Source organism: Convolutriloba macropyga, chromosome 4 (assembly GCF_964194025.1).
Source record: "Convolutriloba macropyga chromosome 4, txConMacr16.3, whole genome shotgun sequence".
Classification (NCBI taxonomy): domain Eukaryota; kingdom Metazoa; phylum Xenacoelomorpha; order Acoela; family Convolutidae; genus Convolutriloba; species Convolutriloba macropyga.
This window is the reverse complement of record NC_134471.1, coordinates 34,769,405-34,794,266: the sequence shown is the minus strand read 5'-3', so window position 1 is coordinate 34,794,266 and position 24,862 is coordinate 34,769,405. Positions and strand designations below refer to the sequence as shown.

Genomic DNA, 24,862 nt, shown 5'->3' with positions numbered 1-24,862 from the left:
CTAATGCTTTTATGACCTTGACAACTATTTGTTTTCTTAAAATTTTAGTGAAATTGTGATTTTCGCTTCCTTTTTTTCTGTTGTCATATCATTAATATTGTTAATGAGAGGTCCGATTGGTTGCTAATGAAGCATAATTGAACCTAAATAATGGTTCGAGTTAATAGCAAGTGGTTTTCATGATATTTACTTAATTGTTCTTAGTAGTTTTTGATTTTGGGTTTTTGTACTTTTTTGTCTTATCAATTAATGTCATTTTGGACAGGTCCCAAATTTTGCTAATGGGGATTGAGTTAATCGATGTGATTGTTTGTTTTTAAATCTTATATTTTAAAGCTCAAAAAGTATCGAGTTTTTGAGGTTTGCGAGTTTTTGTTATTGATCTTGTTGTCTTGTCTTTGTCTCAATACTGACAGGTCTCATCGATGACTGAGTATGCTTTACCTAATGGAACAAATCTTTTCAGTTCTTAGCTTTTGCTATTTTGACTTTGCAAAGTAAAGTAAATTGAGTTTTTAATTGCTCTAGTTTTCAATTAATCTAAAACGATTGGGTGTGTATTACTACTTGAAGCTTCTTTGAGATCAGACTACAGAGGCAGCAATAAGTTGTACAGATTTGAAACAAAATTTAATTGATTAACAAGAAGTGAAATATCTTTTTCGGTCTGATTTTTTATTATCTATTTGAGACTGCAGATCTACAAGTCTATCACGGCTATTTTCTGGCAATCTGCCATCTATTTTCTTAACTTTGTGGTCCGTAAACAATTGTTTAATGAAAAACATTGAATGTTTTCAGTTTTCTTTCATAAATAATTTGAGCTGAAATTGATTTTCATGCAAATATAACATTTCAAATTGCCTTATTATTTAAGAAGCAGAAGTCGTATTATTCTCAACGTTTCTGTAATAACAGAAATTTAGGGCCTGTGCTTGAGATCAAAGAGTCGGAAGAGGACGCTGAAGATCCACAGGATGAAGAGGCAGAAGTCAGGCAGGATGAGGTGATTGCAGATGGAGATGCAGATGGTACGGGAACCGAGGGAGAAACGACCGTTGAAGAGGCAGGCGTTGCGTCCGTGAATGTTGATGAGCAGGAGCAATTGCAGCAACGCACTGAAGACTCTGGTTACTATTGTCTTATTGTTACGAAGCAGGATATGAGTACATAATTGAGTCCTCTCAAACAAGCCATTTGTTAGGTCCTGTTGGTCTTGTGGGGAGTTAATGACAAAAGTGTACCTAAAATTTTGAGAAAAATATGTGTTACGGAAAATTCACTTGATGCTCCCTCAACGTAGTTAAAATATAGTTGAAAATTCAACGGAAATCACCCTGTTTTTGTTTTCAGTAAACACACAAACTGGCGAGCCAGGCGAAGACACTGAAGCTAGTGTAAATCAACAGAGCACAGGTTATTTTAGTTGATTTTTTCAATTGGTCTTATCTCAAGTGCTAAAACTTGTCAATATTCCAAACAAATTACATCAACCCGAAATACGTTAATTTGACAATACATTGTCTCAAAAATAGTCAATGATGTACTGTTAAATAGCCGCCGTTAACCTCTCGAAGGCTATTATTTAAGTACTCTTCTTTTTAATACTCGGAAGAGGAGTGTTGGAGAAGTGTTTTTTAATAGCCGCAAAGCAATACCTGAGGTTATTATTAGCCTTCTCTTGGTTTTTTACAATTCAAAGAATTTGAATTGTATTGGGGCGCCGTTCACACATTTTCGTGACTTTTGAAGTCAAATTGAAGTGCTGATTTTGGTCACCATGATGGGTTTCTAAATGGGTTTTCTAATCCATTCATAGTCTATTCTGTCTAGTTTTTTGTTTAGTCAATGAAACTCATGAATTGTGTCAGGCTTGTCCTGGTGCTATTATTAATTGCTCTCAAACGAAGTTTGTAGCAATTATATTAGTCCTGTCGGTCTTTTTTTTTTATGCGATTTTTCGCTTGACCAATTTTTCGTCTGACGCTTTTGACTTTTCGTCCTCAAAAACGGGATAAACAGGTAGCGCCCAGCGGGCATTAAGTGCTCTTAGAGCCTTTTAGCTCTGTTTCAGCTCAAACAGTTTTGGAGTCTTATACTTATGGTGTGAACAGCGGTTCTTAGAGATTGAAGACCCCCCCCACCCCCCCAACTGCTGACCCCCCACTATTGCCCCCCAACCCCCCACCCGACTGTCACCACCCCCATCGACACCCCCGTGCACCCTCCCCCCCCACCCGTGGCTAGCTACTGACGAACAACCGCTAGCTAAAAACGCAAATTTATACTAATTTTCACAATTTATTTCAAGATTTTTGAAAATTTTTGTCAGTTTTTTAAGTTTTTTCAGCCCTAGCAGCCCTAGGTATCAAGGAATCCACTCTAGGATTTGATAATAGGTTATTGAATAGTTTCTAGTTGCAATAGAATGGTTTCAACATTTCAACACTGCGAATTTTTTGCATTTTTTTGATAAATTTTGCAAATTTTTTCCATGTTTTTGAAAGTTTTTGTCGTTTTTTAGGTTTATCCAGCCTCAAGAGCCAAGGAACTTCCTCGAGGGTTTAATAATAGGTTACTATGTAGTTTCTAGAAGTAATGGAATCATTTTCAAGATTTCAACATTACGAATTTTAGGTTTTTTTTGACAAAAATTGCTATATTTTTAAAATTTTTTGACATATATTTTCATTATTCAAGATTTTTCAGCCTCAGGGTTCAGACAACCTCCCGAAGGGTTTGATAATACGTTGCTGCATAGTTTCTAGTGGTAATAGAATGTTTTTCAACATCACGATTTTTAGCAATTGTTGGATAAAACTTGATTTTTTTTTTCAAATTTTTCAAAATTTGTCATTATCTAAGTTCTTCCAGCCCCAAGAAACCTCGTATAGGCTTTGATAATAGGTTACTGAACAATTTTTATTGCGATAGAATAGTTTTGAACTTTTTAATATCACAAATTTTATCGATTTTTTAATAAAACTTATGATTTTTTCATTTTTTTTTTGAAATTTTTGTCATTTTATTTGCAGTTTTTGAGTCCTTTTTTGAGTTTAACGATTAGTACTGGCCAACGAAGCTTTTTAAGTCTTGCAGATGGGTTACATGACAAATATCCAGAGGCAAAAAATGTTCTTTGAACATTTTCGTCACTGCGAAATGTGGAAAGTTTTCTTCTGAATGTTGCACTTTCAGTTTTTTATATGATTTAGTTACTGACAAGGCTAGAATCTCATGGAAAAAATTTCTAGCTCTCCCTCTTTCTCTCTCTATGTGTGTTGGTTGGCGTTTCTTTCCTTCTCTTCACTTCAGCGGCTGTTATGTGGCGTGATAATATCGTCTATTACCCTAGCCTCACGCCTCTTCAATCAAGCGAAAGCTAACCTCACTAAACAGTGGTTAGGTGCTGACAACCGCCCGCCGGTCGTTTGAGAGCAATTCGCCCGACGTTAGTCGGTTATGTTTGGCCTTGTTTTTTGAAATACCGTCATCAAGAGTTTTACGACAATATGATTGATCAGACGTGACTTACCTCACTCTCAAAAATGAACTCCTCGCTCTTAAATTGACTTTTCCGTACTTCCTTAATTCATAAAGATAATGTCAAGTGAGTGTGTATCACTCTAATTGAAGGTTATTTGAAAGCAGCTAATAGAAGCAGCAATAAGTTCTTAATCAGATTCTTAATACAAATTTTTAATCAAAATATAATCACAGCATTTATTTTCTTTTAGTTTCTTTTTTGGTCTGTTTCTGTTACTATCTTGTTGAGACTGCAGATCTTTAAAGCCTTAGCGTTTTTCCTTAGTATGTTTTTCCTTAGAATTTGCGCTCGTACAAATTTTAATACGTAATTAAATTTTCGTTATTTTTTTCGTTACTTTACTTTACTTAGAAGCTAGTTATCTGAAGGCCTAGGTAATTAGCGAAGACTTTTACGAATCGTTTCCGGAATTCTTCAAGCTTTTTTGATAAGTGAGAGTGCAAGAAAACCGGAAGTTCAATGAGTGAATAGTGCTTGAAAAATTTGTTTCGGTGAACAATTCCGGAGAGCAGAGAAAGGAAAGAGTGGTTACTTTGCTCAAGAGTTCTTTTGAAGAAGAGCTTGAAATATATTGTCTTCACCTGTGGTTTTTCCAACCTGCTTTGTATTTTTTTGGAAATTTAATTTCGATTGTGTTGAAAAACCAATTTATGGCTCAAGTTATAATTTTGGGGTTCTTTTAAACGGTTTTTAGACTGAAGATATAGTAGTAAGGTTGGTTTCACAACATTTTGAAAGATTTTGGGTAATTGAAAGGGGTTTTACGCTAATTTGAAGTTTTTATCTTAGGCTATTTTGCCATGGGGCCATTGTTGTGTTTTGTTGCTTATACCTGCATTTTAAATTGAGCCTAATGCTCATAGACATTTACGTTTCACAATTTAAATACAGTTTCTTTGGTACGAAGCAATTTTCTTGAAATTTGACAATAAGGTTGAGAAATTTATTTTCGTTCAATTTCTTTTTCTCTTTAATTCAAAATTTTAGTGTTTAGTTATCTGGGCTTGTCCAGAGTTAAGTGAACAATTTTGTGTCTGGACTGCATTAAAAAGGTTTCATTTGTCTGTTTGTGTGCTTGAACAAATTGAATTATTAAATAGTTCGTATTTTGTTCTGGGATACTTCATTTTTTATAGCTGATTTTTCTGGTTATTTAACTTAAGATCGTTTTTATTTCTTGATGCCTGCTGCTATCAGGTACTAATTATTTCATTTGCTGATTTTTAGAAAAGATTACTGCGATTTGTTCGCGGAATTCTTCGGTCTGTTTTAATCAGTTTTATGCAGTGGTTGACCTTTTGAAGAATATTGTGGAGCGAAGACAGTGTCTTTTTTGTTGTTGTCGCTATTTTTGAGAGAGCACGAAATTGGGATGCGAAAAAGTTTTCTAAGCTAGCAAAATTTTCATGTGCGGCTTTTTTGAACTGTTTTTGTTTAATTTATCTCAGCTCTTTTTTTAAAAAAGTTCCAGTAGGCCATGGTTGTAATTTTAAAGCTGCTTTGAAATGGTTTAAAGTTCTTATGATAATTTTAATACGATTTAGTTAAATTGTTTTTTTTTCTTTTTTACTCTTTCTGAGGATTTCTGATCAATTTCTGGCCGTGTTTTGTTGTTTCTGTTATTTGGTATAAATAGACGCCTATTGCCCATCGAAATTTCCGATTACCAAGTGTTTGTTGGTATTGCAGGCATAAATAAGTTTTTTGAAAATTATGCCAAAGAAGTTAAAAAACTAATAACTGACTTCTCTGTTTGCTGTTTCCTTTTTGTCTTCAAAACTGAAGTTTTAGAACCCAACAAGGCTTGCAGTAAGTAATGTGCCCATTTTATTGTTTTTCGACTTTGCTAGAAAAAGCCTACCGTTGTTATTTCTTCTTGCTTTGTAAAAATGTTGATTGATTTCAATTTTTTTAAAGAAAAATTTGTTTATGGCCTTCTTTCTATTATTATTGGACCTAACATTGCTTTCTCTGGTTTTTCTTGAACTTTGAGTTCTCAAGTGACTTTTTCACGCTTTCGTTCTTCATTTTTGAGTGATCTCTATTGCTCTCACTCCGAAGTAAAGCGTCGGTCAACTGTTTTTGTACCCATAAAGAAAAATTCATCTAGCCTACAGACTCTGACTTAAATTGCCTCGCCTGTCGTTCAAGAGCAATTCTTCCGGCATTAGTCAGTTTATGTTTAATAGCCGCCCTCATCTTCTCAGCCGGCTATTATAGCGCTCATTTTTACTTCGTCGAACTTTTTTCGCTTTACCATTTTGCCGCTTTTTCAGCTTTTTGCGTGAAATCTTTTTGACTTCTCTAGGCTAGTTTCTCTCTTCTCTCATTCTGCTCTTCTCTCATTCTGCAATTCAAAATGAACAGAGTCTGTATAAAAAATTGAAGTCAGAAGTAGAAACGGGATAAACCCATAAAGCCCAATTTTAGATGCCCGCTATTTGAACGTTGTTCCTATAAGTCTTAGTTACCATCTCTAATGCTTATTGGCATTGATAGTAGCCCCTGTAGCCTCTCTCTAAGAAACAGAAGTACGTTATGTTCAACTACGAAATGCCATCAAAATAAATCGGACTTAAAAAATGTTTTTGTACAAAAATCTTTTTTGTTTCAATATCTTCTATTCTTTCAATCCCAATCATGCTTATTGGAATCAACGGTGGCTATTTTCCGGCAGTCTGCCGGGTATGTTTTCAGTCAATTTTAAATACGATAGTTATCTCTCAGGCCAATTTTTGGCAAATCAAACGAGTTCTTTCTATGTGACTTTTTCAAGCTATTTTTTTAGTTTTCAATAGCCGCCGTCAGTCTTAACGGCTATTTTTTAACTTCCCTTCTTTTTCAATTCCTTTTACATTTTGATCACGTTGTTCGATTTACATAAGTCACGACTTTCACGTTTGACTTCTGACTTACCTCACTCACTGTTTCAACTGAGTGGTTTTTAAATCCATTCACTCAATGTATTACTCAAGACAGTGAAAACAGTCAAGGTCAAAAGAGCAAAATCAAACGAGATGGGATAAATCGATAAAGCCCGGTCACGAAGTCATTGAGAACTAGGTTATCAAAGTTCATTAGTGTTTGCTGGCTGACATTGGTATTAAGCTCTTTAGCTTTCAGTTTAGAAGCTGATTTAAGTATAGCTTTAGAATCCAACTGAAACTGCACGCCGAATTAGAACACTTTTTGACACTGAAAAAAATAGGAAAAAGTTTGGTCAGTTTATCTCTTTTTTTTCTGTTTCAATCCCGATGTGCATCAGGCGCGTCAGTGGCTACTATTTTCCGGCGATCTGCCGGCTCTGTTTTAATTTTTCATGTTGATCATTTTTTTTGTAGTGCAGAGTAATAATATTGAAGCTGGCGTTATATCGTTTTTATGGTTTGTGGTTATTAAATTGAGTTTTACGCTGATTTGAAGTTTTTCAAATTTTTATTGGATTTCTGAGCTATTTTAGTGATTTTTTCATTTATTATTAACGGAATTGAAGCCTCGAGCTCCGGGGCGGTTTTAATGAATCGAATCAATGTCTTTTGGTACAAACCAGTTTTTTTTAAAAATGACAAAAAAATTGTTGTTTTGATTTCTGTTTCTTGCAGTTTATTTCTGTTTGTCAAAATTGGAGGTTTTTTTGAGTTTACTGCTGTTTTAACTATTGTGAGCAACACTTTTATCGACTTAATTGTATGAAATTTTGTTTTTGTTTGTATTTGCACTTGTACTGTTTCAAAATGCAAAAAAAACGTGCTTGTGTTAATTTTGTTGGCCACCTCTTTTGTTTTTCTATTTTGATGCGTTCTGTCACTAATTATCAGTTATTCGAAAGGTTAGTTTCTGCGTTGAAGACGAAATCAAGTATTTTTTGGAATTTTTCTTGCTACATTTCCTGAATTTTAATAGAAAAACCTGAAGAGCATAAGAAGAAAAATACTTGTACAAAAATTTTAAGAGCGAATTTTTTTTAATCACTTGCGGAATTTTCAAAGACGTTTTTAGTATAAAGTTCAATTTTTTAGTTAGAGGTGTTTATCTCAATTTTCTCAGCTAATAATTTGCGTTTGAAATTTTTTTTGACCATCTGAAGGAATTCACACCCTTTTAAGATTCTTTGAGCTACTTTTGCCATTTTGCCACATTGGATGTTTTTTCATTTTTTTGCTTTTTGGTTGTTTCGTGGTTGAAAATAATTGCCGTACCTGTCTTTATCTTCCCTTCAATTTAGTTTGATGTTTTTTTGAGTTGTTACTGTCGAAGATGATTGAGTAATTTTAAGCAAATTCTGGCTGTCTTGTCTATTTTTAAGTTTTTCCTATTTCTTCTATTTTCAAGCTTCTTGCAGTAATTATTCGTGACCAGACGTCAATTTACAAATGTTCTATAGGTGTTGCTCCTAGGAAGTGACACTGAATGCTTGGCAGGATACTTGCATGCATCAATTCTAGGCAGGCTAACTGGAATAAATTATCCAATAATTTTTTGCAATTTTTCAAAACTTTTTCGGGCCCTAGATTTGATTATGGAAACAATGAAATGGTTCTCAAGGGTTCAATATCTGGATTTTTTGCAACATAAGAAAATTTGCAGTGGTTTACAAGTTTTCACAGTTTATTGATCTTTAAGGGCTACTTATACATTTTAGCATTTGCAGGAGAATTTCTGGACAGACTCGAGACAAAAAATGGGGTTGAACATATTAATTTCGCAAAATTTAGAATTTTTCAATAATTTTTGCAATTTTATTTTTTATTAATAGCCGCCCTCATCTTCTCAGCCGGCTATTATAGCGCTCCTAATTTTTTTTTACTTCGTCGAACTTTCGCTCTACCCATTTTGCCGCTTTTTCGACATTTTGCGTAAAATCTTTTTGACCTCTCTAGGCTAGTTTCTCTCTTCTGTCATTCTGCTAAAAGTGATTTTGCACATCAGTTGCTCAGCAAACCAATTCAAAATGAAGAGTAAGTATAAAAAATTGAAGTCGAGAAATAGAAACGGGATAAATCCATAAAGCCCATTTTTAGATGCCCGGTACTTGAACATTGTTCTCATAAGTTTTAGTTACTATCTATAATATTTATTGGTTTTGATACTAGACCCTGTAGCCTCTCACTGAGAGACAGGAGTATGTTCAATTACGAAATGACATCAAAATAAATTGCACTTATAAATGTTTTTATACAAAAATCAATTTTTGTTATTCTTTTCTTTCAATCACAACAGATTTATGGGAATCAACGGCGGCTATTTTCCGGCAATCTGCCGGTTTGTTTAATTGCTCTCAAACGAAGTTTGTAGCAATTATATTGGTCCTGTCGGTTTTTTATGCGATTTTTCGCTTAACCGATTTTTCGTCTGACGCTTTTGACTCTTCGTCCTCAAAAACGGGATAACAGGTAGCGCCCAGCGGGCATTAAGTGCTCTTAGAGCCTTTCGTTTCTGTTTCAGCTCAAAGTGTTTTGGAGACCGCGCTGTTGCCCCCCACCCCAGTGTTGCCCCACCCCAACACGCCCTCTCCCCATCAGCCCCCGTTGTCCCCTACCTCCGTGCCTTGCTACTGACGAACAACCGCTTGCTAAAAACACAAATTTATATTATTTTGCAAGTTTTTTCAAGCTTTTTGAAAATTTTTGATCAGCCCTAGGTGTCAAGGAACCTCCTCTAGGTTTAAATAGTTGGTTACTGCATATTTTCTAGTAGTAGTAGTAGCAGTAGTAGTAGAATGGTTCCATCATTTTAACGTCAAGAATTTAAGAAATGGGGGCCAGAAAAAATTCCCCCGGGGCCAGAAAAAATTCTAACGGTTTGATAATAAGTTACTGACAAATTTCTATTGGCCATGGAAGTTTTTCAACTTTTTTTGTCATAAATTTTAGCAATTTTTTGATAAATCTTGCTTTTTTCAATTTTGAAAATTTGTCGTTTTTTAGGTATTTCCGCCTCAAGAACCAAGAAACTCCCTGTAGGGTTTCAAAACAGGTCACGGTATATTTTCTAGGTTAAATGGAATGTCTTGCAAGATTTTAACATCACGAATTTTAACAAATTTTTGACAATTTTGCCATTTTTTCAATTTTTGACATACTCATTATTCAGGTTATTTGAACCTCAAGGGTCAGAAAAACACCGTTAGGGTTTGATAATAAGTTACTTGAAAATTTTGTTGGTCATAGAATAATTTTCAACTTTTTAGTATCACAAGTTTTAGCAATTTTTTTTTAAAACTTTCAATTTTTAAGTTTTTCATCGTTTGTTAGGTTTCTCTATCCTCAAGAGCTGCGGAACTTCCTGTAGGGTTTAATAATATTTTACTGCACAGTTTTTAGATGTAACCGAATGTTCTTTAAGATTTTAATATCCCAAATTTCAGCAATTTTTGTAAAAAAAATTTGCAATTTTTTTTTAACTTTTTTGAATTTTTTTCCGGCGCCAGAGGACCTGGGACCTCCCCCAAGGTTTGATAATATGCTGCTGCATAGTTTCCAGATTTAATGGGGTAGTTATCAACATTTTTTATGACTCCAGTTTTAGTAATTTTTGGATAAAATTTAAGCTTTCCAAATTTTTGGAAAATTATTGTTTCAAGTGTATGGATCTTTGAGCCTGTGAAACTATTTCACTACTTCAGGCTTGAAACAGGGATACTGGATAGTCTCTTGAGACAATGAAATGGTTCTTAAGATATTAATATCTTAAGTTTTAGCCAGATTTTGTTAGAGTTGCACTTTTTTCCAAAATTTATCAATATTTGTCTTTTTCGTTGATTATTACTGGCCAACGAAACTTTTCAAGTCTCAGAAATGGGTTATTCCACAGAACTTTGGAGTCAAAAAATGGTTTTGAACTTTTTTTACTGCGAAGTTGAAAACATTTTTTTGGATTTTGCCTTTTTTCAGTTTTTTTTCTATATGATTTCTTTTAACAAGGTTAGAAAACTAGAAGTTGCAGAGCCGAATCCAGTCATTGAAAATATTCCTGTCTCTTTTTCTCTCTGTCGGTTAGGGTTCCCTTTCTTTCTCGTTCACTTTTTTATCTCTCTCTCTCACACACTCTATCTCTCTCCCTCCCTTTTTGTTGCCGCACTTCACCTGCTGTTTTGTGGCGTAATGTAATCATCTCTGATCCTTATTAACAATGAGTTTTGGTAATAATGTTTCTTCAATCATAAATGATCTAACGAGCGCTTTTTATGGAGTCATTGTTAATTGCTCTCAAAAGCAATTTGTAGCAAATATATTTTTCCTGTTTGTCTCTTTTTTGCGATTTTTCTTCTGACCCATTTGACTTTCGTCTTCACAAACTGGATAAAGAGGTAGCACCCAGAGGTCACTAAACTGTGGCTAGCTGCTGACGAAGCCAACCGCTCGCCGGTCGTTTGAGAGCAATTCGCCCGACGTTAGTCGGTTATGCTTAAAAGTATTCGTCAAGTTTATCGAGTTTTTCAATCTTAAGTGGCCAATAAAGCGTTTCAAGACTTATGCATGGGTTGATGGGTATATTTAAATGGATCAAATTTTGTCTTCAGGGTAGAAGCTTCAGGATTTTTAGCAATGATTATATTTTGCTTGTTTTATTTTGTTTTGTTTTTGATTATTTCAGTTTCTCAACTTATGAGACTGTTTTCGCTGGCACTGTTCAATTGATCTGCTGGTCAGATAAACTAGTTCTAAGTTCTTTATTCAGTTCTTTGAATTGTATTTCAGGACTTGTCCTGCTGTGTTTTTCGTCGAACAAAAATTTGTTTTGCTTTAACTCATTTTGCCGATTTTTCGACATTTTACGTGAAATCTTTTTGACTTCTCTAGGAAAGTTGCACTCTTCTCTCATTCTGCTCAAATTGCTTCTAAACAGTAGGTTCTCAGCAAAGCAATTCAAAATGAGAGTCACTATAAAAAAAACGCAAATCAGAAATAGAAAAGGGACAAACCCATAAAGCCCAATTTTAAATGCCCGTTACTTGAGTTTTGTTCTTACAAGTCTAAGTTGTCATCTCTAATCCTTATTGTTGCTGTGTTGATACTAGCCTATTTATCATCTCACTAAGAAAAAGGAGTATGTTCAATTATGAAATGACATCAAAATAGTTTGCTCTTTAAAAATGTTTTGATACAAAAATCATTTTTTTCCCTTATTTTCTATTCTTTTGATCCCAATCGTGTATATGGTAATCAACGGCGGCTATTTTCCGGCAATCTGCAGGTTATGTTTTCCTTTTGTGTGAATTGATTGAGTCTAACTTGTATATCAACAACTTCATTCCATAAATTGACTATTTGATAACAATTGGAAGCAAGCAGTGTTTTGTTAGCGCCTGCAATGTTTCAGAGGAGCCTCACGTAGATCCAACTACGAATGCGGCGCCTGTGACAGAAACTGCCGAGGATGGTGGAGAAGCAGTGAACATAGACGGACAAGCCATATTTGAAGAAGAGCAAGAGGGCGATGAGGCTGACGAGACTGCATCTGTGAAGGATCAGAGGAACATTGTGGAGGAGATCAGGCAAGCTGAACAAGAACGAGAGAAAACAGGTGCAGTAAAATTATCGAGAAAAATATAGCGAAAAGGCACAGAATATTATAAAATTGCCCCTAAGAAATTGTATGAACTTTCAGTGCCTTTGGTAAGTCCTTTCAGTTACATGAAAAGAATCTGTTTTGACATCGCAGTTTCTCTTGACAGTGCGGGAAGGGAGATTTTTAATTTCTCTCAAACGAAGTTTGTAGCAGTTATTAATAGCCGCGTCAGCAATTCCGGGCGGCTATTATCGCGCTCCTAATTTTTTACAATTCAAAGAATTTGAATTGTATTTGGGCGCTGTCTTAAGATCTGTTCACACATTTTCATGGTTTTTGAAGTCAAATTGGAGTAGTGATTTTGGTTACGCCGAAACAGGAAGTGGAGCTAAAAATCGAGTGGTTAAATCGGTGTGAAATTTTTTTCGCTCGAATTATTAAGTAGAGTGAGAAAACGTTGTTTGAACAAAAGTTCGCTTTCTCGGTAGTGGTTTTTGTTCGCATGCGGCAATTTCACTTTGAGTTTTTACTGTTTAATAGCCGCCCTCATCTTCTCAGCCGGCTATTATAGCGCGCCAATTTTTTTCTACTTCGTCAAACTTTTTCTCGCTTTACCCATTTTGCCGATTTTTCGACATTTTGCGTGAAATCTTTGACTTCTCTAGGCTAGTTTAACTCTTCTGTCATTCTGCTCAAAGTATTTTTAAACAGCAGCTGCTCAGCAAAGCAATTCAAAATGAAGAGAGTCAGTATAAAAAACCAAAGTCAGAATTAGAATCGGGATAAACCCATAAAGCCCATTTTTAGATGCCCGGTACTTGAACTTTGTTCTCATAAGTTTTAGTTACTATCTATATTGCTTATTAATAGCCTCCCTCATCTTCTCAGCCGGCTATTATTGCGCTCGTATTTTTTTTAATTCTTCAAACTTTTTTTTGCTTTACCATTTTGCCGCTTTTTCAGCATTTTGCGTGAAATCCTTTTGACTTCTCTAGGCTAGTTTCTCTCTTCTCTCATTCTGCTAAAAGTGAATTTGAACATCAGTAGCTCAGCAAAGCAATTCAAAATGAACAGAGTATGTATAAAAAATTGAAGTCAGAAGTAGAAACGGGATAAACCCATAAAGCCCAATTTTGGATGCCCGCTATTTGAACGTCGTTCCTATAAGTCTTAGTTACCATCTCTAATGCTTATTGGCATTGATAGTAGCCCCTGTAGCCTCTCTCTAAGAAACAGAAGTACGTTATGTTCAACTACGAAATGCCATCAAAATAAATCGGACTTAAAAAATGTTTTTGTACAAAAATCTTTTTTGTTTCAATATCTTCTATTCTTTCAATCCCAATCATGCTTATTGGAATCAACGGCGGCTATTTTCTGGCAATCTGCCGGGTATGGTTGGTATTGATAATAGACGTAGTAGCCTCTCACTGAGAGACAGGAGTTTCCTCAATTACGAAATGACATCAAAATAAATCGCACTTAAACATTTTTCTTGATATTTTCTTTTTTTTTCAATCCCAATAGAGTTATGGGAATCAACGGTGGCTATTTTCCTGCAATGTGCCCGGTATGTTTTTTTACGACTCGAAGAGGAGTATTGGAGAAGTCCTTTTTTTAAATCAAACTTATTGGAGTGAGTTTTGAAGCGGTAAATGAAACACGTGAAAAAACACGTGATTTTGTCGCTGAACAAAATGAAGAGTGGAGCGAAAAGAGAGTGGTTTTTTGTTTATATCGCTGTTTTCTAGAGAGCGAGAAATTGAGGTGTGAAAAAAAATTCTGTAAGCGAGCGAATTTTTTGGTTCACGTGCAGCATTTTAAGCAGTTTTTTTCTCATTTTTTTTGGTTAAGAGGTTTGGTTATTATTTGCTTTTAATTTTTGGCTGGGTTTGGTAGTGGTTTGAAGGTTTCTGAAAATTTATATGATTTTTATGCTAATTCGGATGTTTTTCAATTGTTTTGCTGATTTGTGGGATTTTACGATTTTTTTACTAGTTTTGTTTTTCTGCCTCACGGGTATCGAAGATACCCCTTTTACTTGAGCAATTTTTAGTTAACACGTGGTTACAGTTTTGTGGATATGAAGCATTTTTTGTTAAGAAATTTGACGAAAAATGTCGAAAATTTGAACTATTTTTCTTTTTTTGCAATTTTTCTGTTTTTTTCTTCTTTAGACAAGTATCTTAACCTATTATGACTTGCCTATTTTTTTTGCAAGAATCTGGGTACCTTATTGGCTGAAAAGAATTTTTGTTTAGATTTGTGTGCTTTTGTAATATTAAAAAATATTAACTTTTTCCAGTTTTTTAGTCAAAGTTGTTTGTAAGAGCTTATTTTTCATGATTTGGCTTCAAGCATTTCTAATAAATCTCATGTGGTTTTAGTAGTTGCTAGTTGTATTGATGAAGTAATTTTGGCAGAGATATTTTCTTGGGTATCAATTTTTGACAGAATTTGATTAGATTTTGTATCATTTTTTAATAGATTTGATTTGTTTTTACTTTTCTGTTTTATGGTTTTATTTCAAGATAATCGTAAATTATTGGATGCACGTTTTGTCTAATGAGTAGTTGGATGGCATTTAAGTGGATTTCCACTTTGAGTCGTTTCCGGAATTCTTCCGGCTATGTTTTTTTTGGATCGGATTTTCTAATTGGTTTTCCCAATCCATTCTTAGTTCATTCTGACAGTTTTGTTTGAACCAAATTTCCATTTCTCGCTAATGGTTTTCTTCACATGCGACATTTTTACATTGGTTTTGTTTTTTGAAAAACTTTTGTTTTATCTGACTTTTTTTAGAAATGGTTTTCCAATTCACTCAGTCCGTTCTAGGTCTAGTTTTCGTTTAGTCGATGAAAATTCTTTGAATTGAACGTCAGGACTTGTCCTGCTGTTTTTTTTTTACTTCGCCAAACAGATTTTTGTTTTGCCTAACGCTGACTTCTTGGAATTGACTTTTTCAATGACTTTAATGACTTCTTATGCTTTGCAGTTAAAATTTGTGTTTGTGACGACATTTCTGCTTTTAGGTCAATTACCTGACTTACCTCACTAAAAAAATGACTCCTGAACTTACTTTTGGAACTTTAATTTTTATGAACATTTACTAATTAAAGGTCAATAGTGTTCATCTAAGTAGTGCCAAACTTATTTGCTCTCTTTCCTGAGTAATAGGGCCTTGAGTTTTAATATGGAATATTAATTTTGAAAAAGTTCCATCTAACCCAAAAAGTCTAGTGGTCTATTAAAAAATTGGTGGTCGATCTGTCAATCTTATTTCTTTAGCTGTTTCATTTCATGGTGGGCCACAGGCGTCTATCGCAGCTATTTTCTGGCAATCTGCTGGCTATGTTATTAGTCCTGTCAGTCTTTTATGCTATTTTTCGCTTGACCAGTTTTTCGTCTAATCCATTTGACTTGTCCTCAAAAATGGGATAAACAGGTAGCGCCCAGCGGGCATTAGGTGCTCTTAAAGCCTTTCAGTTCACTAGTCTCCAAGTATGCGATTCACAGAAACTGTTTTGGAGACTTATACTTATGGTGCGAAGGTCGGTTCTTAGAGGTTGAAGAACCACCCCCCCCCCCCCCCGCACTCCACTATTGCCCCCCGCCCGTGGCTAGCTACTGACGAATCCAACCGCTCGCCGGTCGTTAGAGAGGAATTCGCCAGACGTTAGTCGGTTTGGTTTAATTTGCTTAATCCACGGCGTAGTCATCTTTTCGTGTCACAACTTATAAGGAGGCATTAGTTCAGACTTACTTGAAAGTAAGAAAATAAATGGGACTTTTTACAATTGTAACGATTTCACTTTCGAGTGACTTCTTCACGTTTAATTTCTTGACTTCACGTTTAATTTCTTGATTTCGGCGTGATCTAATTTGCTCTCATTCCAAAATGCAGTCTGCTGCTAACATAAAGGTGTTTGTGAGAAAAAAGTAGACATGGCAGTATAGTTTAGTGTTAAAGGGTCCGACAGTCACCATGTAAGTTGCGGGTTTGAACCCCTCTGGTGTCGGAAACTTGGCACTCATAGGAAATTTCTAAGCTACACCACCCCACCCCCTCTAAATTAAATTGGCTCCACCCCACATTCGAGAGCAATTCGTGCGACGTTAGTTGGGTTGATAGTTGGGTTGACGACACTCCGCTTAGTAGTGTTCCTAAAATAGACAATCAGTTGCAATACATTTAACTGATGGGACTATCTTCTTCAGTAGGTTTAATAGGTGAAAGGAGCGTTAAAAGACTTGATAAATTGAACACGAGGAGATAAATCGAGAAGAATACTACTGACCTCGTCAGCTTAACTTGAAGCACGGTTGATTTTGGCTGATGCACCTGAGAAAAAAAAGAAAACACTCAAAAAACAAAAGAATATTTTTGTCAGCATTCGCAGAAGTTGCGAGGATGGGAAATCAGTGCCTGAAGCCTGTCTACCACAAACGGGATCTATTCTGCCCCCCCCCCCCCCACCCCCAGCTTAGTGAGCATAAATTTTTTTATGACCCCCGGGCGCTGTTATTTTCTTACATAGTAACGTGCTATATAACATTTAATTTGTAACTGGGGGTCATAAAAAACACTGGGGGGGGGGGAGGGAGAACAGAATAGATCCCACAAACGTTGTATGAGTTTCTGTTTTTTCTAAATGACAGTAAGCAAATTGTTATATTGCGCCGTCATCTCACCTCTGCCTTTGATAAGTAAGAATTAATCATACGATAAGTGCCAGGATAGGGCTGAAGTTGACGATAATGAAAGGATGGATCGTTCTACCCACCTTCAGTGCAGGAATGGTGGTAAAAAAGGAAGGAACTGCAATTACTTCTACTGTATCAAAAAGGGCAAGTTATTAAAACCTGTGCCCAGGAAAACGCTTGAAGTCCGCATCTTCGGTTTTTTGACGACGGATGAAAAATTGAAATCGAAGTACCGATGTGATTACAATGTCATTTGATTTGATTAAAATCTTGGTTGAACAAAAACAAACACTTCTTGAATTGTTTTTCGGAATATGCGTCTGCGTATTCTAGTTTTATGCATAAGAAACTGGAATGCAAAACGAGAATGCTCGGTAATAAGCGTTCGCACATAATGTTTCGAACCCGCTCATCCATTCTTGCCTTATTTGGTTACCAAAGGAGGAGAGATAGAAAATGTTAAAAAACATACAAATGTTCAACAAACCACAAATGGAATAAATAATGCCAAGTTAGATGGGCGATGAAATTTGTTGTTAATAGGACTACTAGAAAAGACAGCCATAAAAATCAAATGAGAAACATTAATTACGACAAAATTTCGATGGGACCTGTCCTCAATGCGACTGGGTTACCGGTAGACAAAAGAGAGCAAAAAGGGGCGGAGTTCAAAACTTTTCTTTTTGAAAACCATTAATTTCAAAGTGATTAAAATCAATAGATATTAACTGAAATCACGTAGATGTTAATTTATATCTCCCTAGGAAGCAATTGAGACCTTTCATAATCCAGTGTATGCCATACGACTACAAAAAGAAGCTCAAATACCGGCAAAAGGGAAAGTTTGATAAAACCTGCGCGAAAAAGGCAGTGAAGCCTTTAATACCGTAAGTTTGTCTTAAAGAAACTGTCCAATTAAGAAATTTTTGCAAAACCATTGGGACCTACCATTACTGTTAATTTAAAAAGAAAAGCAAAATCCTTTAAAATGTACAAATATAGGTAAAAAACAAACAATTTGTGAAATGTCGTGGTAACAAAGCCGAGACACAAATGGTTGAAACCAAAACCGTTTTAAAGATTGATTAATAGCTCACTGGAAACGGGTTTGGAACTGTCTTTACAGAGACTCATTTATAGATCGACCAAAATTGATATAAAAAATGGCGATGCTCAAAAATCCAAACAGGTCTTTGAAAACGAGTATTTTAAAAAGTCCTAACAGACGTAATATTTGCTACACTTCTGAAAGCCAATCGAACGCGGCTGTCTTATGGAGCATAGGTCACAAGGCTACAAAATATCAACAAATACAGAGAGAAACGCAAACGTCTAACAAATGGAAACCACAGTGTTGAAGGCACGATAATTATATGATGTTGTCTACAAGAACTGCAAATCATCATTTGCTTACCATCTGAACAGAAATTGGTCTGCCTTAAAAACGGACTGCGTAAAAAGAACAACAAAAAGAAACCCAAAAATTGTAGAGTATCGAAAATTCATGATATTAAATGGTCGAAGCCATCAGTCAAAACAAATTACCATAAAAGAAATTGATATTTGGGTCTAGTTAGTTAAGTAGTTGACAATTTTTACTAAAGAGGTTGAGAAACACGTTGACGAAAATGAGAGCATAAAGGAGACAGTTGAAGACATCTTTCATTTTTTTTCGTTAAAAATAATTTGAAAGTCATTCAAACAGTGAGCTCAAATTGAAATCTTCAAAAAGGTTCAATTAAACGTCTTAGGAAATCAATTGAAACCTATTATTTTCAGGTATATGTACAACAACAAAAAGAAAAGAACACAAGGATAAAACTTTTAATTGTTTCCAACTATGCATTCTTTCAATTGGACGTTTCAATTATGTGAAAATTGGACAAAGAAACAAAATGAACCAAGAAAATGTGCAATTATGCGCAAAATAAAACCGCAAATTCCTACTATCGAAACCAAGAAACCGCTATTTAAAGAGAAAACCGTTACAGACATTAATTGATAACTTCCAGGAATTGGGCTTTGGCCTGTCTTCACTGAGACTACTCCAGAAATTGATATGTAATATAAAATATTGGATAAGATCAAAAATTCATCGACATTTAAAACAAAAATCTTAAAAGTCATAATAGACCTTAGATAACAACTTAAAGCGTTTTCTAGGTTCACTTTCACCTCATAAAGAGGCCAATTGATTGGGGAGGTTAAGTCATTGGACTAAAAAAAGTATAACAAATGAAAGCAAAACAGAAGAAGAAGACCAGAAAATATTTTTCAAAGCCATAAAAATCATTTTGTTAACTGTGTCAACAATTGAGCCCTGATTTGAAATTGTTTTCAGTAATTAGCATAGGAAACTTTAAACGCGGAAACATTTTAAAAAGGCCGCGCCCCTATAAATTTTGGAAATTTGTCAATGTAAGGATCCATGGTGAGATCTAGATCAGCCCTGATATTGATTCGCCTCTTAACTAAACTTAATTGTTCAAATGATTTTGAACTAGATCAATTTTTAAACGAAATTTTTCCCTATGAAATTTGGAAATTTTTTAATGTAAGGATCCATGGTGAGATCTAGATCAGCCCTGATATTGATTCGCCTCTTAACTAAACTTAATTGTTCAAATGATTTTGAACTATATCAATTTTTAAACGAAATTTTTCTGTTTACAAAAAATAACCAATGCACTTTGTATTAATATGGAGTTTAATATTGCGAAAAACTGGCAAAATTATAATTACAGAAGACTCTTAAGCCAGCGGGATTACAACTAGCTCTTTTTAAGCTTACGAACAGTTTGTCCAGGGATTACAGGTTTTTACTTCGAGCAGATATAAAGAAAATGGGCTAATAAAAAACCTCATTTTTTCCCGTTTTTGACGGAAAAAGGTCTGAATTTTCTGATAGGAAGTCTGAATTTATTAAAAGAAAAAGGCCGGGCCCCTATAATATCTAGAATTTTTTTAAATGTAAGGATCCAGGGTGAGATCTACATCAGCCCTGATTTTGCTTCGCCTCTTAACCACACTTAATTGTTCAAATGGTTGCCAAATAGATCAATTTTTAAACAAAAGTTTGCTGTATATCCAAAATAAGCAATGGATTTTGTATAATTATCAATCAATGCAGCAATAAATTTATCCATAAGAAATCAATTGATACGCTAAATTATGCTTGGATGGCAAGACAATGATATCTCTTATTCTTAAGTCATCACAATAAGATAATGAAAAAAAACCAAAGGCAGAAAACAGTAATTCAGTAGAAAAGTGCAAGAAGAAAGCCTCGAAGCCATCACAACAATGAGAGTTTCTCGGAAGCCTCTATCTATGATCAATTGAACGTCATCTCAGCGCCAGTGGGAACTTTCAGTGAATGATAATGTTAGAATATTTCAAAAGGAACCAAAATTTTGTAAAAATATATTAAAATAAAAAATGAACTCTCGTTTTATCGAATTCGTAAAACCAATAGTTAGAACATAAAACCACTAAGCAGATTAATTCTGGTTTCGGTAGAAAGAATAGGGCTCCTGAAATTAATGGGACTGACCTACAAGCTCACAGAAATAAGTTAGATCGGTTGATGTCGAAAAAAATTTTTTCGAAGAACTATTTATAAGGTTTTAACAGCCATTGGCTGTCCACTCAAAGCACTAGATAGGCTCACTTAATGCTCATTAGGAAGTCTATTGCACTTTTAGTCAACGAGTTTATTGCATAGGACTACAATTTTTTTCAATCACAAAAACAGAATCAAAATTTCATTAAAATTTATGAAAACTCGAAGCCATAAAAAACATATTCTTTGAAAGCGAATTAATTGTGTATTGGGCCTCATTTGACCTTAAATGAGAATTGTTTTTAACTGAACTTTCATATGAAAAGTGACTAGACTCTAAGTTACATGAAAAAAAAACAGAAAAAATTAATAACTTTTTTCAAAACCAGCTCTCCAATGGATTTCGATTTTTTTTAATAGTAAATTTCCCTATAAGACCACTAGCCTTTTTTTGCCTTTCGTCTATAAGGAACATTAAACTCTTTTCATTTTGCAGTGAAAAATCTTATTTTGATCTTATTTTGAAAAAAAATCTTAATTTGAACAAAAAATACGCTAAAAGTGAACAAAATCATGCCAAATATCTCGTATTCACACCTAAGTTCAAGCCTCGACAACTCCTCGAAAAAGGAAAAATCTTTTAAAATCTCATTTAGTTTCAAATTCTACGCTGGACGAGGTTTTTAATGATACCTCTCACATTCCTCTACGATGAATATTTCGATCGGCCAAAATTGACTGAACAAAAAATAAACCTATTTGAGTATATAGTTCTTACCCGACACAAGTCGGGTCGGAACAATTAAATATCAAATATAGTAAATCAGTAGAACTGTTTGTGAAATAAATAATCTGTCTATTTTAAGGCGCCGTTAGAGATGACAATCATCTCATTTACTACTACCGTAAGTTTCTAAATGTTCTTTCATTTGAACTCTCTCACTGTACATTTAACTTATATGTCAACTGTCTTTGATCTGAGAAGATGTTTTTAGTTTCATTGCATGTTAGATTCAATAGAAACGCTGTTATATTGTTTACTTAAATTGGTTCCTTTCACTGCGCGTTCAATTTAGATGGCGCACATTTTCATGAATAGCATATGTACACCGAACTTATTGAAAATTTTCTTTATTAATAGCCGCGTCAGCTTTTCAGCCGGCTATTATAGCGCTCCTATTTTTTACAATTCAAAGAATTTGAATTGTATTGGGGGCTGTCTTTTTGTACGACTCGGAGAGGAGTATTGGAGAAGTCCTTTTTTATAATTCAACGAATTTGAATTGTATTGGGGCGCTGTCTGTTTTAAGATCTGTTCACACATTTTCATGTTTTTTAAGTCAAATTGGAGTAGTGATTTTGGTCACGCCGAAACAGGAAATGGAGCGAAAAAGCGAGTGGTTTTGGGGCGTGAAATTTTTTTGCTCTAATTTTAAAGTAGAGTGAGAAAACATTGTTTGAACAAAAATTCGCCTTCTCGCTAGTGGTTTTTTTGTCACATGCGGCAATTTCACTTTGGTTTTTAAAGTGTTTTCAATTTTTTGATTCGCATTTTTTCTTAAATGGTTTTCCCAATCCATTCAAGGTTCATTCTAGGCCTAGTTTTTTGTCAGAATCAAATTTACATTTCTCACTATTGGTTTTTGATCTCCCCTACTGCCTCAAATGGGTACTGAAGCCTATTACGACTTAAGTCTCTTAAGCCTATTATGACTTGCCGATTATTTTGCGAGCATCTGGATACCCTATTGGCTGAAAGGATCTTACTGCAATTTTTTGACGATTGTTCTGTTTTACTGCCTCAAATGGGTACTGAAAAGACATTAATTAGTTAGCAATTTTAGATTGCAAGTGTTCGCAGTTTTGTGGATATGAAGCATTTTTTGTTGAGAAATATGACAAAAATGGCAAAAATTGAAACTATTTTTCTTATTTTTTTTCAGTTTTTCGTTTTTTCTCTTTAAACAAGTCTCTTAAGCCTATTATGACTTCACGATTATTTTGCCAGTATCTGGATGCCCTATTGGCTGATAGGATTTTTTTGGATTTATGTGCTTTTGAAAAAATAAAAATCTTAAAAATTTTTAACTCTTTCCAGTTTTTTTAGTCCAAGTTGTTTTTAAGAGCCTTTTTTTTCACGATTTGGCTTCAAGTATTTTTGAAAAATTCTCATAAGTGATTTTGTAGATACTAGTTGTTTCGATGAAGTAATTTTTTTCGGGATCTCAATTTATGACAAAATTTGGTCAGATTTTAAATATTTTAACAGATACTTTTGTTTTTATGGTTTTGGTTTCAAGATAATCATATTTCAGTGGAGGCACGTTTTGTCTGATGAGTACTTGGATGGTGTTTAAGTGGATTTGCTCTTCAAGTCGTCTCCGGAATTCTTCCGGCTATATTTTTAAGATATGTTCGTACGTTTTCATGATTTCTGAAGTCAAATTGGATTAGTGATTTTGGTCACGCCGAAACAGAAAGTGGAGCGAAAAAGCAAGTTGTTTTGCGATTTGAGTCTTTTTGCTCTAATTTTAAAGTAGAATGAGAAACAGGTTCTCGCTAGTGGTTTTTTTTGTTCTCATGCGGCAATTTCACTTTGATTTTTACTATTTTTTCGATTTTGATAGGATTTTTTTCTATGGTTTTCCATATCCATTCATAGTTCATTCTGGGCCTAATTTTTTGTTTGAACCAAATTTCCATTTCTCGCTAGTGTTTTTTGTTCACATGCGGCATTTTGACATTTATTTTCTGTTTCTTTTTAATTGCTCTCAAACGAGGTTTGTAGCAATTATATTGGTCCTGTCGGTCTTTTTTATGCGATTTTTCGCTTGACCGATTTTTCGTCTGACGCTTTTGACTTTTCCTCATCAAAAACGGGATAAACAGGTAGCGTCCAGCGGGCATTAAGTGCACTTGGATCCTTTCAGCTCTTTCAACTGTTTTGGAGACTTATGGTGTGAAGGGTGGAAGAGAGGATGAAGACACCCCCACTGTTGAGCCCCCGTCGTTATTGCCCCAGCTCCCCTCACCGCCCTGTTGCCCCCCCCCCTCCTCTCCGTCAGCACCCAGTGCACCCCCCCACCCCCCCCCCCCCCCCGTGGCTACGTTCGAACAACCGAAAAACACGCAATTTTATACTAATTTCAACAATTTTTTTCAAGCTTTTTGAAGGTTTTGTCATTTTTTGAGTTCCTTCAGTCCTAGGTGTCAAGGAACCTCCTCTAAGGTTTGATAATAGGTTACGGCATAGTTTTTCTTGGTAGTGGAATGGTTGCAACATTTTAACATCACGAATTTTAACATTTTTTTGACAAAACGTGCAATTTTTTTCAATCTTTTTGACATTTAGTTTTCATTATTCAAGTTTTTACAGACCAAGGGGCCAGATATAAGTCACTGAAAAATTTTTATTGGTCATGGAATATTTTTAAATTTTCTAGTATTACAAATTTTTGCAATTTTTCGGTAATTTGAAGATTTTAAAATTTTTGTCGGTTTTTACGTTTCTCTCGCCTCAAGAGCCGAGGAACCTTCTTAAGGGCTTGACAATAGGTTACTGTATAGTTTCTAAATGTAATGGAATGTTTCAAGATTTAACACCACGAATTTTAGCATTTTTTAAACAAAACTTGCAATTTTTTTAAAATTTTTTTATTATTTGATGTTTTTATTCAGGTTTTGCAGCATAAAAAAAAATTGCCGTTAGGGTTTGATAATAGGTTACTGGGAATTGTTGTTTGGGCAATGGTTTAGTTTTCAACTACTATTATTACAATTTTTTGTTTTTTTTGCAACTTGCAATTTTTTGATAAGTTGAATTTTTTGGTAATTTTTTAGGTTTCTCCAGTCTTAAGAGCCACTTAGCGTCCTTTAGGGTTTGATAATAGGTTAATGCATAGGTTCTAGATGTAATGAAATGTTTTTCAAGAGTTTAATGTTAGCAATTTTTAAAAAATAGTTTTCAATTTTTTCAAGTTTTTGAATGTTTTTGATTTTTATAATTTTTTTCCGGCACCAGGGTCCGAGGGACCTCCTACAAGGCTTGGTGATAAACGGTCGCAAAGTTTGTTGAGTTAATGGAATGTTTCTCAATTTTTTATTACCATGTTCCAAGTTTATGATCTTTGAGCCAGTGAAACTACTTAAAGCTTAAAATAGGGATACTGGATAGTCTCTTGAGACAATGAAATGTTTTTGAAGATATTATCATCTTGAATTTTTTGCAAGATTTTGTTGAAATTTGCGGTTGTTTTCAATAATTTTGTTTTTTTCTGAGTTTAACGATCATTACTGGCCAACCTACTTGACATACCTACAGAGACAACAATTGTTTTGAACATTGTCACTGCGAAATCTGGAAGCTTTTCTTCTAAATTTTGCGATATTTTGCAATTTTTTAAAATACCAATTTTTTATTTACTAACAAGGATGGGAAACTCAAAGCTGAAGGGTCGAATCAAGCTAAAGCTAGCCTCACTAAACCGTGGCTAGCTAGTGAGGAAGCCAACCGCTCGCCTGGTTGCTTGAGAGCAATT

At 34.7% G+C, this 24,862-nt stretch overlaps 1 protein-coding gene across 3 annotated transcripts in view; it reads left to right on the top strand.

Moving 5' to 3' along the window:
- Window positions 1-24,862, top strand: part of LOC142337637 (EF-hand calcium-binding domain-containing protein 5-like) — a 112,182-nt gene that overhangs the window by 38,706 nt on the left and 48,614 nt on the right. For 2 of the 3 annotated variants that reach the window (XM_075387016.1, XM_075387017.1), the window contains exons 9-12: window positions 927-1,130; window positions 1,354-1,416; window positions 11,870-12,073; window positions 21,191-21,229. In XM_075387016.1, coding sequence (XP_075243131.1) covers window positions 927-1,130; window positions 1,354-1,416; window positions 11,870-12,073; window positions 21,191-21,229 — 510 coding nt within the window. The remainder of the gene's footprint in view (window positions 1-926; window positions 1,131-1,353; window positions 1,417-11,869; window positions 12,074-21,190; window positions 21,230-24,862) is intronic. The other variant, XM_075387018.1, reaches the window with a different exon arrangement.